Source organism: Barbatula barbatula (assembly GCF_947034865.1).
Source record: "Barbatula barbatula genome assembly, chromosome: 4".
NCBI classification, from domain to species: Eukaryota; Metazoa; Chordata; class Actinopteri; order Cypriniformes; family Nemacheilidae; genus Barbatula; species Barbatula barbatula.
In genome coordinates, this window is record NC_136768.1 from 1,512,520 (window position 1) to 1,525,163 (window position 12,644).

Sequence of the window (12,644 nt, forward strand, 5' to 3'; positions counted from 1 at the left end):
CGTGCTTTTTGAAAGTGGTGCTTTTCATAATCTTTGATGAAACAAAACAACTCAGTCCACCTTTTAAACAACTTTCCCTTGTACTGACATCAACAATCACTCTTTACTTTTCATCCTTTTAGCAACTTTACACGGTCGGTTACCACCATGGTTCATCCTGGTAATGTCGGGCTAATTTCACCCTTCCTGCCATTCCCTGATGTGGTGGGCATGTGCCATGTGAGCGATGCCCGCCAGCGTGGCTAAGAAGCGGCTCGCTAAAGCTCATTATCTGAGAACAGATAAATTAATGAGCACTAATAGCCGTATTGAATGCCCAATTTAATTTCAGCTCAGCGGCCTGGAAGGTCGTACACGGATCCTTGTACCAGTCTGAACCAGCAGGCCTTTCCCTGTGTAATTAATGCCAAAGCCAGCATCACTATTTCAATGCCCATAAGAGAACAAATCACACATGAGATCTCTTTAATATCAATTATTTCTCCTAGACATTTTCCTTAAAGATTAGACATGAGTTTGGGTTGTTTTCGTTTGTCTGCGTGTGTGACAGCAGCTTACTGTCTCATCATTCCACAATGTGATCTTTTGTGTCCGTCTTAAAGTCGGATACTTGTTTCGTCATGTAACACGCATGAAAATCTGTGTTAAATGCATGAATTATATTTGATCTCCTGACTTTGTGGTCCGTCAGCAACGCATGCCAAGATGGCCCTCGCCACCCACAAGAATCTCCGAATTTGTTTAACAATGCTAACGTTCACTATTTTGGAAAATGGGATGAAGGTGACCCAGAAGCTAGACAGCTTTATTATTTTTCACCCCCGTGTTTTTTCTTTTACCTCGCTCCAGATAGACGTCAGAATATAGGGCAAACCTGTGGGACGAGCTTTTTGCTTTATTAATTGTATTTTCTCTTCGCTGTTGGAGAACGATGAGGCAGCGGTCTGAACCTTGACTCTCAGTCTTCCTCGCGTTCAGATTCTTGTGCCCTTCAGTTTGGCTAGGTCATAAACGTTGAATGCGGTTTGTCAGACCTGCAGTTGGCAGCCCATTTAAACTTGTCAATTGTGTAGGAGGAGATCAGCGGAGACGTGGAGTGAGTAATTGCTTTGATGCATGGGACCTGTCTCCTCCATGTATTCTTCTCTCTCACTCGCTCTCTCACTTATTTAAAGCGGAGTTTAGAGACTCAGACATCTCAGTTGTTCTCTCTGGAGAAGTTGAGACGTAAACGTAACACTCGCATTTGTTTTATTAATGTATATGTGCGGCTATGTATTTTTTTATTTAATTCATTAATTTAGTTTTGTATGAATGTGTTAGACCGGATAATAAAGTGAATAAACCCCCATTTTAAATGATGTGTAAAAGTATCCCAGCATGCATTACATGAAAGGGATGTGCTGAGCTTTAATCCGAGACATCTGGGCTACTTTAAAGATAAAGATTTATGAAAGTTTTGTAATATAAAATATTAGAAAGTTATAAGATACACAATTCCGATGCGTCCATGGGTGTTGTTAAAATTTTTGATGGCTTCTTATTTTTAAGTAGCTCATTTTGCTGACCACGAATTAAAGAATGTAATATACCTGGGTTAATTGGTGGTCTTGTGTTCAAGAGTACTGGCTGTACTTTAGATATAAAAAAGTAATTCCAGAAGATTATTTCCAGAGAGTTTTCATGTAAACTTGTGTTCATTTATACTTCTATACTGTTCAAGAAACGTGAAAATGGTTGTCTGTCGTTATCAACGGCACGCAGTAGATGCTGTCGTCTGAAGACATACGTTTGATGTACATCTGTTTTAATACGTCCATGTCATCTTCTCAGACCAGAGACCAAAGCTCCAGCTCCAACTGAGAAGAAAGAACGTCCCAACAGCACCATGAGCGAAGCCTCCAATTTCACCGGCGGCTCGGACTACGCAACACATCCCAGCAGTCCAACCACAAGAGTGAGTGTACACACACACATGCACAGAACGACATGGTGACCTAGACCTAGTTGTAATGAGAGATTGGGCTATCCCATCATGCATCAGTAACATGTTACACCCGGCCACATTACAGCACACGTGCTCATTAGGTTCAGGTCAGTTCAACTTGTGAACTAATGGATTTGTAAAATGTTGCAGTTTAGCACATCCCTCACAAACAAATGAAATAAATCTAAACAATTTATGAATCCCTACGGCTTGCAAGTTTGTGACTGCATTTAATGCCTCACGAATAAATAAACATAATATTCACTTACACAGAAAGCTGATCGGTTGTTTATCTCCACAAGCCAAGAAATGATGTCAGCTTCACTGTGAAATAAAACAAATTTTCCAGACTGATCCCTTATCGTGAGCATCGTACATTAGAGAAGTTACTGAATCTAAACATCCGCGTCCCTTTAAAGAGCTCCGAGATAAGTGACCTGAATCTGAATGATTGTCTCATTAGAAAGAGAAAAATGACATGTTGTGGAGAAAGATAAACACGCCTCAGCAGATCCTCAGCAGCTTGAGTTGATAACTTTCCGAGATTGTAAGTTTCATCTTCTTAGAATGCACAGCTTATTTTTAGAAGTGCACTAACCAGCTTCACTTTACTGGAGGTTTATCACTGAATAATGTATGTAGATATGTCGGATCCTCAGAACGCTCTTAAAATATTCTCCGTAAATTGTGTTCGCAGCAGTCAAGACTTTCAAATAAAGTGCACAACTTTGGGAAGAGGTCCAACTCCATCAAGAGGAACCCAAATGCTATTGTGGTGAAGAACGGATGGCTTTACAAACAGGTGTGTGACTTTGACATCTCATGAATACATATATTATTTCTTTTGCCTGGTCCGAACCCTAGTTCAATTGCTCCCCCTGCCCCCGCTGGACTGCGTCCATATTGTATTGGGGGGTCCGAACCGCGCTTTGGGGGGTCCGAACCGCAGGTCGTTTGCGTCATCAAGCCAGCAGCTGTTTACCTGTCTCTTGTAACGACGACGCAGGAATATGTTAATGTTAAAGTTCCCAAAATGCATACGATTGCTCACTTCACTTTTATTCATTTATGTTTTTGAACCGTTAGTTTTGTAACGGCACTTTCATCTGTCACGCTCGTCAGAAGAGATTTTTGCCATATAATACATCATTAAAAACGGTTCACATACGCGATTTGGTACCATCAGCAGCGAAGCATAATGTATTTCACATGAACCACACACCCCAGACCTCCCTTTTAAGGGCACAGTTTGCGGATGGGCACCTGGGTTCGGAAGATGGCGTTCACATCATCTGGGTGCGCACCAAAAGTGATAATGATTTAAATTCAGCTAATTTTCTCAATGCAAACTAACATTTCTTCAAAGTCCTTATTGGAAATTGCATTACAATATTAAGCTATACTTTGAGTTATATTAGTTTGTTTGTTCCTAAATAGGCAGATGGTGACCTATTTGCCATTAAAAATTGTCATAAAAATGTTAAAGTTCCTTAACAATGTTGCCTGGACATTTATTAAGAGTCATCTCTTTATTTTAGATTGTTGAAGGGAAACTCAATGAGTCTTTTTCTCTGTTATTTACAAGGAATTGTGCTTTTGATGGATAACATTGTTCACATTAAAACACCATTTATTATTTCTCAACAGTTTCATTAGTGAGAAATGAGATGAAGTAGATTTTATAGTGACTGTGACATTTGTAATCAACATGTCATTCTACTAAATCTGAGAATAAAAAACATGTTATTTTATTTTGTTAAAAGTCTAAAGGCTTGTTTTCTCAGATTCGTTTCACTCTGCCCATCACATTTTTTCAATCAGAAGTTCAGTCTGTTGTTTTCTGCACTATATGCACAAACATTTGCATCATTTGAAAACTTCTCTTCTGAAGGTCAGAATCAAATAACACACAAATAACACAGCGTTTCTTTGAAAACACAGCGTATCCACCAAAAACACGACTTCAGAGGAGGGCCACCCCCTTCACAAAACATCCTCCATCAAAGCTGCTCCCACAGCACACGCAAAACCGCCTGCCTTTGTTGTCTGAATTAAAATGTACATGCGAACAAACAGTTTGGCGCTGGGGAGGAATGAAAATGTGGAATGAAATAACTGCCTGTGAACCAGAGATGATGCTCTGGAGATGAGCAGCAACACGGATGACAGTATCAAAAAGCAAGTGGGGGACTAACAGAAACAGATTTTTTTGTTTGTTAGGAATAAATAAGCAATAAAGCAAACTGGTGTCTGCGGAGACCAAATACTGCTTGAGCTTGCTTTGATATTGGGCGGGCTCTGACGCACAAATACTGTCTTGTGATTGGGTGGATGGATTGTTTGACATTTGTTGTGCTCTGTGTCTCTTGCAGGACAGTACTGGGATGAAGATGTGGAAGAAGAGATGGTTCACGCTGTCCGACATGTGTCTCTTCTATTATAGAGGTGAGTCTCTTTCACCGATTCCAACTTAAAAACATAGTTCCTATCAAAAGCTCCCTTGAATTTTTGGGTTAATTCAAACTCGGACCATACAATGTTTTTTTACAGTTGCATTTTGACGAACTTATTGATTGGTACTAATGTACTGTCAGGGAGAAAGTGACGTGTGAATTAGATGACGGTGTGATGTTGGTCAGGTACTTCCCTCTGAAGTCTCCTGTTGTTAGATATCCAAAGATTGTGCAATTAAATAGTCTGCTGGTGCTATCAGATCTCACTTTCACGGCCGGGCCCATTAGGCTGTTTATTGGCTGATGGGGAAGAGAGATGTGTTGTAACCACACAGGAGACGTGCACCCACTACACATTACCTCTCTCTCTCTGGAATATTGCTCCGGTGTCTGTTAATGAGAGTAGATGTTAATAATGTAGGGCAGGTAAGGTTCCTTTATAACTGTAAGAGGGTAAGAGCACCATCGCCTCCTGTCTGTGTGAGATGGTACTTCACACGCTGTTATATAAATATTTCTCTGCTTCATTATAAGGTTTGCATAACTGCGGTTGTTTATTGAAGGACGGGCCTTACATTTTGTGGTGCAGATTTCATTCTTTCTCAGAGCTTTGACATTTTGTCTTTATCAGAGTCTCAGTTTGACTAGGCGAGAATTTCAGATCAGAACATTTGGGTTGTTGTTCTCCCCTGGCTATGAAACGGCCTCATCTCAATTTTCTCTTTCAAATCTCTCTCTCTCTGTTAGTTTGTGTTTGTTTGTTCGTCTGTCGATCATTCACTGCAGCTGCTGTGAGCCACTGGTGGCTTTTCTAGCATCTTGACACCTTTCTGCAGTTTCACAGATCTGAGCATCTCGCAGCGGTCCAGAACTCAGTGTGTGGGACGTCGGTGAAGACACAAAAGTTATAGACGTGCAACTTTTTTAAGGATGGCGTCATGTGGTCATGATGCAGCACTTTTTTCTAACTGACCTGTGTGGGCAACGCTTTTCATGGGCAGACAGATGACAACAGATTGAAATCTATTTTTGAAATGTGATTTTTGCTAAATTGACCATTTTTCCCATCAGCTCGGCTTAAATGTTCACCAAAACCGAATCAAACATCCAGTTCTCAGATTGTGTTTTCTTGTATACTTGTAATTGTGAGTCCACACAGAGATCTAAACAGACAAATGTTTATTGTTTGGAGGTGTTCACCATTGCTGACGTTTGTCTCTTTGTTTTCAGATGAGAAGGAAGAGGGAATCCTGGGCAGTATTCTCCTACCCAGTTTCCACATCTCTATGCTGTCTGTGGACGATCATATAAGTAGAAAATACGCCTTCAAGGTCAGAGTCTATATTCAACATCTGTGAAATGTGGCCGCGTCTTTTTGTGTACCTAAATCTTCTGTGTGAAAGACTAAGAGACGTTCATTGAACCTGAAATCTTTCATTATAATTTTACTAAAATAACTTTACTGAAAGCGAAAGAATAACAAGTCACATAAAACATTTGCTTTTTCATTTCTGATTTAAAGCTTCGACCCGTGTGGAACGATCAAATGTGTCCAATCTATTTTTAATTGACAGCGTTTTGGAGTTAAACATGAACAATCTTTCAATGTAAACTGTACTCCGAGCGCTCGCACTACTGGACTCGAGACGTTTCAGACGGACGGGAGTCCTCCGTCTCCATAGAGCTCTTTCAGAGCCCAGACAGATTTAGTCTCTCTCTGGGACACAAAATGTAGTGTTAGGGTGAATGCCGAGCACACAGGGGCAGTTTGTCTTTGAATTTAAACAGGTCTTATGATGGACAGTAATGATGATATCCGCTCAGGGTCGAACATTTGGCTGCAGTTGAAATCATTATGACGCTGAGCTTTGAGAGTTGGCACTTTAAGACACTTTAATTCATGTTTAACTCTATTGTGCTGTAAGGAACCGCAGAAAATCATTTTCACTATCAAACGTATAGAAACAGTAATGAAAATAAGAATAACTAATAAGAAACTGCAGTGATAAAATCGCATTGCTTATTTTGTGTGAATCGCAACCAGGCGACGCATCCGAACATGCGGACGTACTATTTCAGCACCGACACAGCCAAAGACATGGAGTCATGGATGAAGGTCATGACAGACGCGGCGTTGGTCCACATGGAGCCAATCAGAAGGTAAGAAATCGGCCGTCGATTAACAGCAGGAATCATGAAATCTCGTGTTTATTAATGTTGAGTAGATTTTAAAGTGTGGAGACGTCAGGGGGAAGACTATACCTAGAAAATCACATGTGATTGTTGAATGTAAACACTATCTGAGAGCTTTGTTAACTCGTCTCAGAGGAAGCTGAGTCACTTTTACAGATCACAGCACTTCTGCTCTGTTGTTCTCTTGCTCTCGAATTATTTGAAGGAAAATCCTACTTTCTATACACAGCTTTGGAAATGCGAGGGAAGAGTGTGTGTGTGTGTATGAGGTATCGTGAGTGTGTGTGTTTAAGTGTTCTCTGAACAACAAGCACAACTACAGAAGTCGAGGAATGTTAAGGCTGAAATTGCTTTTGAACAATACAACATAACAGCTGTGAATAAAAATAAATCGAGGAGCTGAAACACGGTTGGTGGCGGATAAGTGAAGAAAATCATGTTGGGCTTTGTTTACATGTCCATTTATTGTGGTGTTATTATATGGTTTAGTGTGTTGTTATAGTGAAAGCCTGTACTTTCAGAGGAACATACACTTAAATATGACTGTGTGTATATTCAACACAACCTTTCTTCAGTTCTTATAATGTTTATTTGTGCTTGTATAGATCGACAGGTGAAGACTCTCCGGTGTATTATGCCTAGCGACTTTAAAGGAATACTTATATTATTATATTATTTATTCACCCTCATGTTTCAAAATCCAGGTTTGACATCACCAAGAGCAGTCACGAGACACATGAGAACCAGTTAGGATTCATAAGTGCACAAATGATAAATGCATTTGAACATGTACAATTGAACACAGAAGAAAGTATACATATGATATAAATGTATAAAACTAAATTTCTCCGGTCTTCTGTTTCTTTTCTTTTTAGCAGGCTTGAGAAAGTAAAGATGGAGCCACGCAGCACTCAGGAGATGAACAACATGTTGAATCACAGAGTCCTGACCCGACCCGAGATCCAAAACAACGAGAGAAACCACGAGACTCATCGCCACGAGGAGAAGAAGCAGAAAGCTTTAGAGAAACAGGCCTGCGTCCAGAAGGAGAAAGAGAGCAGAGGTATCGTACAGACGGACGGCGACGGCTACGCTCTCCAGATAGAAGCTCAAAGACTGGCGCTGCAGAGTGACGAAGACCGGTACATGCCGCAGAAAGACGTGGAGAAATACGTCCTTCAGAAGGACGGCGAGAAATATGCCCTTCACAAAGAAGGAGACAAGTATTTACTGCAGAAGGATGGACAGAAGTACACGGTGCACAAGGAGGGAGATAAGTACACGCTTCAAAGGGAGGACAAACACGACAAAGACGTTGAGCAGATGCTGCAGAAGGAAGGAAGGTACACGCTCCAACGGGAGGGAGATAAACACAGCCAGCAGAAAGAGACACAAAAACCTGTTCCGCCTCCACGCGAGGGTGAGAAGTACGGATTCCAGAAGGAAGGCACTTTGGAGCGGCCGCTCACTAAGATCAACAGCATCAAGCTTCAGCCCGCACAAGCGGCGGCCATTGCTGCGGCCGTGTCCTCGTCCAGACAACTTCAGAACGCTCAGTACAAGCCGCCGCAGGTCAACGGAGGAGATGGAAGCCCTGCTGATGTAGGCAACACGTTGCCCAGGAGGACCGCCGTGCCGCCCCAACCTGTAGAACCAGAGAGAACCCTGAGCAGAACAAACTCAATGCAGCAGCTGGAGCACTGGGTCCGGACGCAACGCACACGGGCACCAGACGATGACACAAGGAGGTGAGGACGCCTGTCTGCACACATTCATTTCATTTATTTTCAATTCAAGAAATATCGTGAATATTGTGTAAGTGAGAGTGCAGTTCAGGCAGAATTCAGCATGTTCTCTCCCACGCGCCCCCGGACACATCCCTCCTCAGCACCTCTCTCTGTCTGCAGGCGATGTTCCTCTCTGAGCTCTTTTTCTCATGACCCCGTGCTGCTTGCTCTCAGTTTCTCTGTTTATTATGTAGGAGTCACATATCGCTGTCAGGTGCCATCCTCCGTTTAGCGGTGTAGCTGGAGGATGCGTGTTTGCGCTCCTCCTGCTCTCCTCAGATGAATAAGTCATGGACTTTTGTGCTCAAGCACCACAGAAACTCATCTGAAAGTGAATCAGAGCGGCAGGGAGAGAAGCGAGAGGGCGAGCGTGGAGAGGAACGACTGTGTGCGTTCATGTTGTTTACCATGCTGATTATCAAAAGGTGTTTGGTGAAGTGTCTCGGCTTGGGTCGACTTCTAAAACCAAGATCAATATTTGTGTCTTTTCAGAAGCTTTCTGTCTATACTTTAAGCAGATTCTGTGATGATCTGAGGGCATCTCTGATATTTCTCTTGAGACAGAAGCAGAAAGGTCACAGATATCTCCATAGAGTTTCTAATCTCTCTGTGTCTTCCAGCATCACCTCCTACCAGACGCTGCCCCGGAACATGCCCAGCCACCGGGCGCAGGTGGTTCCGCGGTACCCCGAAGGTTACCGCACGCTCCCACGCAACATGCTGCGACCAGACAGTATCTCTAGCGTGGCGGGGTCGGTTTATGACCGCGCCCTGCAGCCCAGCACAGCGGAAAAGCGCCGTTCCATCCGGGACGACACCATGTGGCAGCTGTATGAGTGGCAGCAGAGGCAGGCACACACTCGACTCGGTTACGGGACGCTGCCCTGCCCTAAAGCACTCGGACAGATAGCAGAGTCTATCCCCACTTCCCCTTCACACGGATCCCTGTCTGGATATCACACCTTCTCTCCGAATCGCCCTCTTAACCCAGACACCCGCTCTGAAGTGACCTCGCCGGTGTTTCGTGGGGACGTGACTCTAGAACGACGCCACCGACAGCACCTGTCAAAGGTAAAATAGGAAAATATATATTTTATTTTAGTATTTATTTATTATATTTTGAAGGTAATGTTTAATTTTGTATTATAGTACGTTTACATGACATATTCTAGTAGAGTGACTGAAAGCTTGATTTAAACCATAGAGACTAATAAGCAGAACTTTTCATCATTTATTTATTTAGTTTCTAAGAGAATGTAATTTTTTTGCCTTAAAATATTTTATAAGCTTAAAATGGTGGCTAGTGTTCACTCGCCTTAAAATGATTTTGAATAATCCTTTAAAATCCTTAATCCATTAAAAATCCTTAAATCATGAAGTGACAAATGTTTTGGTCGAAAGGTTTGAGTGCAATTAAATCCACTCTTCATCCGCACGGACGCATCCTTTACCCATCTTCTAAAATCTTTGTTAATGTTTTCATTTGTGTTTTCTATCAATAAGTGTCTTCTCTTCTCCGCTCTTGACCTGATCGGTTGTTTGGATGATCTTTATTGCTCTGCGGTACTCACCTCCTTTCATCTTTTCTCTGTCAGTATTCGTATGCTCCTGAACGCAGAGCTCCGCCTCCAGCGCAGAGCATCACTGCGCAGTCACTGCAGGGCAAAACGGTACGCTTTCTCTCTCACTTGCTCACTCTTTCTATCTCACGATTTCTCTCTCACTCTCTATATCTCACTCTCTATATCACTCTTTCTCTCACCTTTCAGTTTCTGACTTTGCCTTTCAGATTAAACTGCTGGGAACATCATATTTACCTTTAGTCTAGACTGAAGGTGGAAAATGTTTATAATAAGTAAACAAAGCTTTAAAGCATTTCAATGGACCGTAGTCGGGGAGACTGAATATTTCATTTGTAGGGTTGTGAGGAATAGGAGCATTTTCTGTCCAATTGATGATACTGTTGTGTAGCTAACACAGCGAATGAAACTATATTTCTAAGACAAAAATGTAAATGTCTCTCTTTCCCTTACAACATTGTTTACATTTGTGCAATATGTCATAGTGTAATATGGTGTCTGTCCTGAAACACTTCCATACAAATGAGCTTTAAGAGACTATTGGTATGATGGATTATAGACTCATTTCTGGTTATTTATATATATAAGAACAATCGGTTATGGATGCTTTCTGTGCTAATAGCTAACATAGTCTTTCTGTGTTAGCTGTGGTTATTTCTTGATTTTAATAATAAAACTGATAGATAATGTCTGAGCTGCTTCAGAGCTAAAACATTTGAATAGAAAAGCCTGCGGTTATCTTATGAAATATTAAGAGTTCATTCCTTGTTATTGCTGGTACCTCTTAGTGCATTCAATAAACAGTGTCTCTATGTTCCAGACATGATTTTACCCTCTTTATTTTCTTATTAATATATTTTATTTGGAGTGTTAAGGCCCAATATTTCAAACCATCTTTCAACACAACGGTCCTCCTGTTCTTCAAATGTGGCTTATTTATTTAGCAAGAGTTTTCATCTCGTAGTTTAAAGCTTCTGTAAGTCACGTTTACTCAGTTAACACTCCAGGTTTCTTGCCAATATATCCCAAAAGTCACTCATCTAACCAAATTATCCGCACATGTAGAATGGTTTCAAAATACAAGAGTAACACAAAGCAAAAGACGTCAGGTCAGTCCCCTGTAACCCGTCCTATCATCCCCCCGTCACGGTCCGAACTAACGCTTGTGTCCCCGCTGCAGCCGGAGGAACTCACCCTTCTGCTCATCAAACTGCGCAGACAGCAGGCGGAGCTTAACAGCCTCCGCGAGCACACGCTCGCCCAACTCATGCAGATAAACCTTGATGCCGCCAACCCAAAGGTCAGCCGGATCACACGTGCGCTTACCCAGAGTCAAGGGCATCCCAGTATGCGTTACCCTGCTAAGCCCCTCCCACTCCCTCAATCCCGCCCCTTTGATTATATAGTTTGGTGTTTTTGTTCCTCATTGCTGCCGCATGCTGTTGTGGATTGATGTTAAGATGTAGGACAAGTATCTAACTAACATTTAGAAATCCCTTCAGCCCTGTAGATCAGAGATCATGTTTTTGAGCGTCTGTAGCATGAATGTAATGATGCGGTTTAAAGAACATGATCCTCGTGTGTTTAGTTTTGCTCGGTTTATGCAGATCTTGTCTTATTTCTGATGTGCTTATTTGGCTTGCTGCGTTTGGCTTATTTCTAGTATAGGGCTGGGTAAAAATCTGTTTCATATTAAATGAAATTTGTATTCTGTGGATATATTTGGGGTGGAAAACTCTATTTATATTTGCTCATTATTTTATTTGTTGTGGACCTATGGTCCATGCTTTTATAAGCTCTGTGCAGATCTCATTCTCAGAGTTGTTGCATTATATTAACTTTGTGCAAGTTTGTAACACTGAAAAATATATATTGAAAGAAATCAATTTGTATATAAAGTGAACCCAACCCTTGTTAAAGAATAGTTCACCCAAAAAATGTTATGTTCCTGCCATTCTAGAATCCAGATAAATATGATGTCCTTTTAGTGAACTTGCCTAGCCAAATTAAAACTAAAACAAACACATATTGGCACTTAAGTCATAAGAATTTTACAGAACCAAACTTCAGATGACAACATGTGAATAACTTGAAATCTTAATGCTTCTCTATTAACATTTTGAGTGCAATATTTGGCCATAAAGTCAGGACAGATTTTGAATGCTTGAAGCTTTTTACGTCTGGGATGACATATGAATATTCCTATTTGGGTGAACATGTCAGAATACACGTGAAGTCATTACTCAGCCCTATAGATGTGCATGATGGAGGAGCTTTGCTGTAAAGTCAGATTTTGGTTGCGGTTGTTGACAGCATTGAATGGCTTCTGTTGTCGCTGTGCACTTCCCCTCCTCTGATGCTCTTATCTCCCACAGCGTCTCACGGTTTCTCACTCCTCTCGTCTCTTCTTCTCTCTCTTGGCTTCTCTAGAGTGACATTCTTTCCCATCACCTACAGAGGAACCTCATGTACCTGGACAGTCAGGTGAGGGCCTTTCCTGTTTCTCACTTCCTCTCTCTCTCTCTCTCTCTCACTGGTCGCCTCTTTCTTTGGCTTTCGTTCAAGCACAGGTCAAACTCAGCCTTTCTCTCTGTCATTGTGCTTTTTTCAGGTGTAGAGTTCAATGTACCAGATATATTTCTTC

General features: G+C 41.7%; 1 protein-coding gene across 16 annotated transcripts in view; it reads left to right on the forward strand.

The window, feature by feature from the left end:
• Positions 1 to 12,644, forward strand: part of plekha5 (pleckstrin homology domain containing, family A member 5) — an 82,475-nt gene that overhangs the window by 61,855 nt on the left and 7,976 nt on the right. For 5 of the 16 annotated variants that reach the window (XR_013786532.1, XM_079454634.1, XM_079454635.1 and 2 more), the window contains 8 exons: positions 1,834 to 1,957; positions 2,685 to 2,789; positions 4,360 to 4,432; positions 5,671 to 5,771; positions 6,485 to 6,600; positions 7,509 to 8,381; positions 9,041 to 9,491; positions 10,016 to 10,090. Coding sequence is in view for 15 of the 16 variants with exons in the window: in XM_079454634.1 (XP_079310760.1) it covers positions 1,834 to 1,957; positions 2,685 to 2,789; positions 4,360 to 4,432; positions 5,671 to 5,771; positions 6,485 to 6,600; positions 7,509 to 8,381; positions 9,041 to 9,491; positions 10,016 to 10,090 (1,918 nt within the window). In the remaining variant the exon portion in view is untranslated. Of the gene's footprint in view, positions 1 to 1,833; positions 1,958 to 2,684; positions 2,790 to 4,359; positions 4,433 to 5,670; positions 5,772 to 6,484; positions 6,601 to 7,508; positions 8,382 to 9,040; positions 9,492 to 10,015; positions 10,091 to 11,180; positions 11,301 to 12,430; positions 12,485 to 12,644 lie in introns of all 16 variants that reach the window. The other 11 variants (XM_079454625.1, XM_079454626.1, XM_079454628.1 and 8 more) reach the window with 9 other exon arrangements.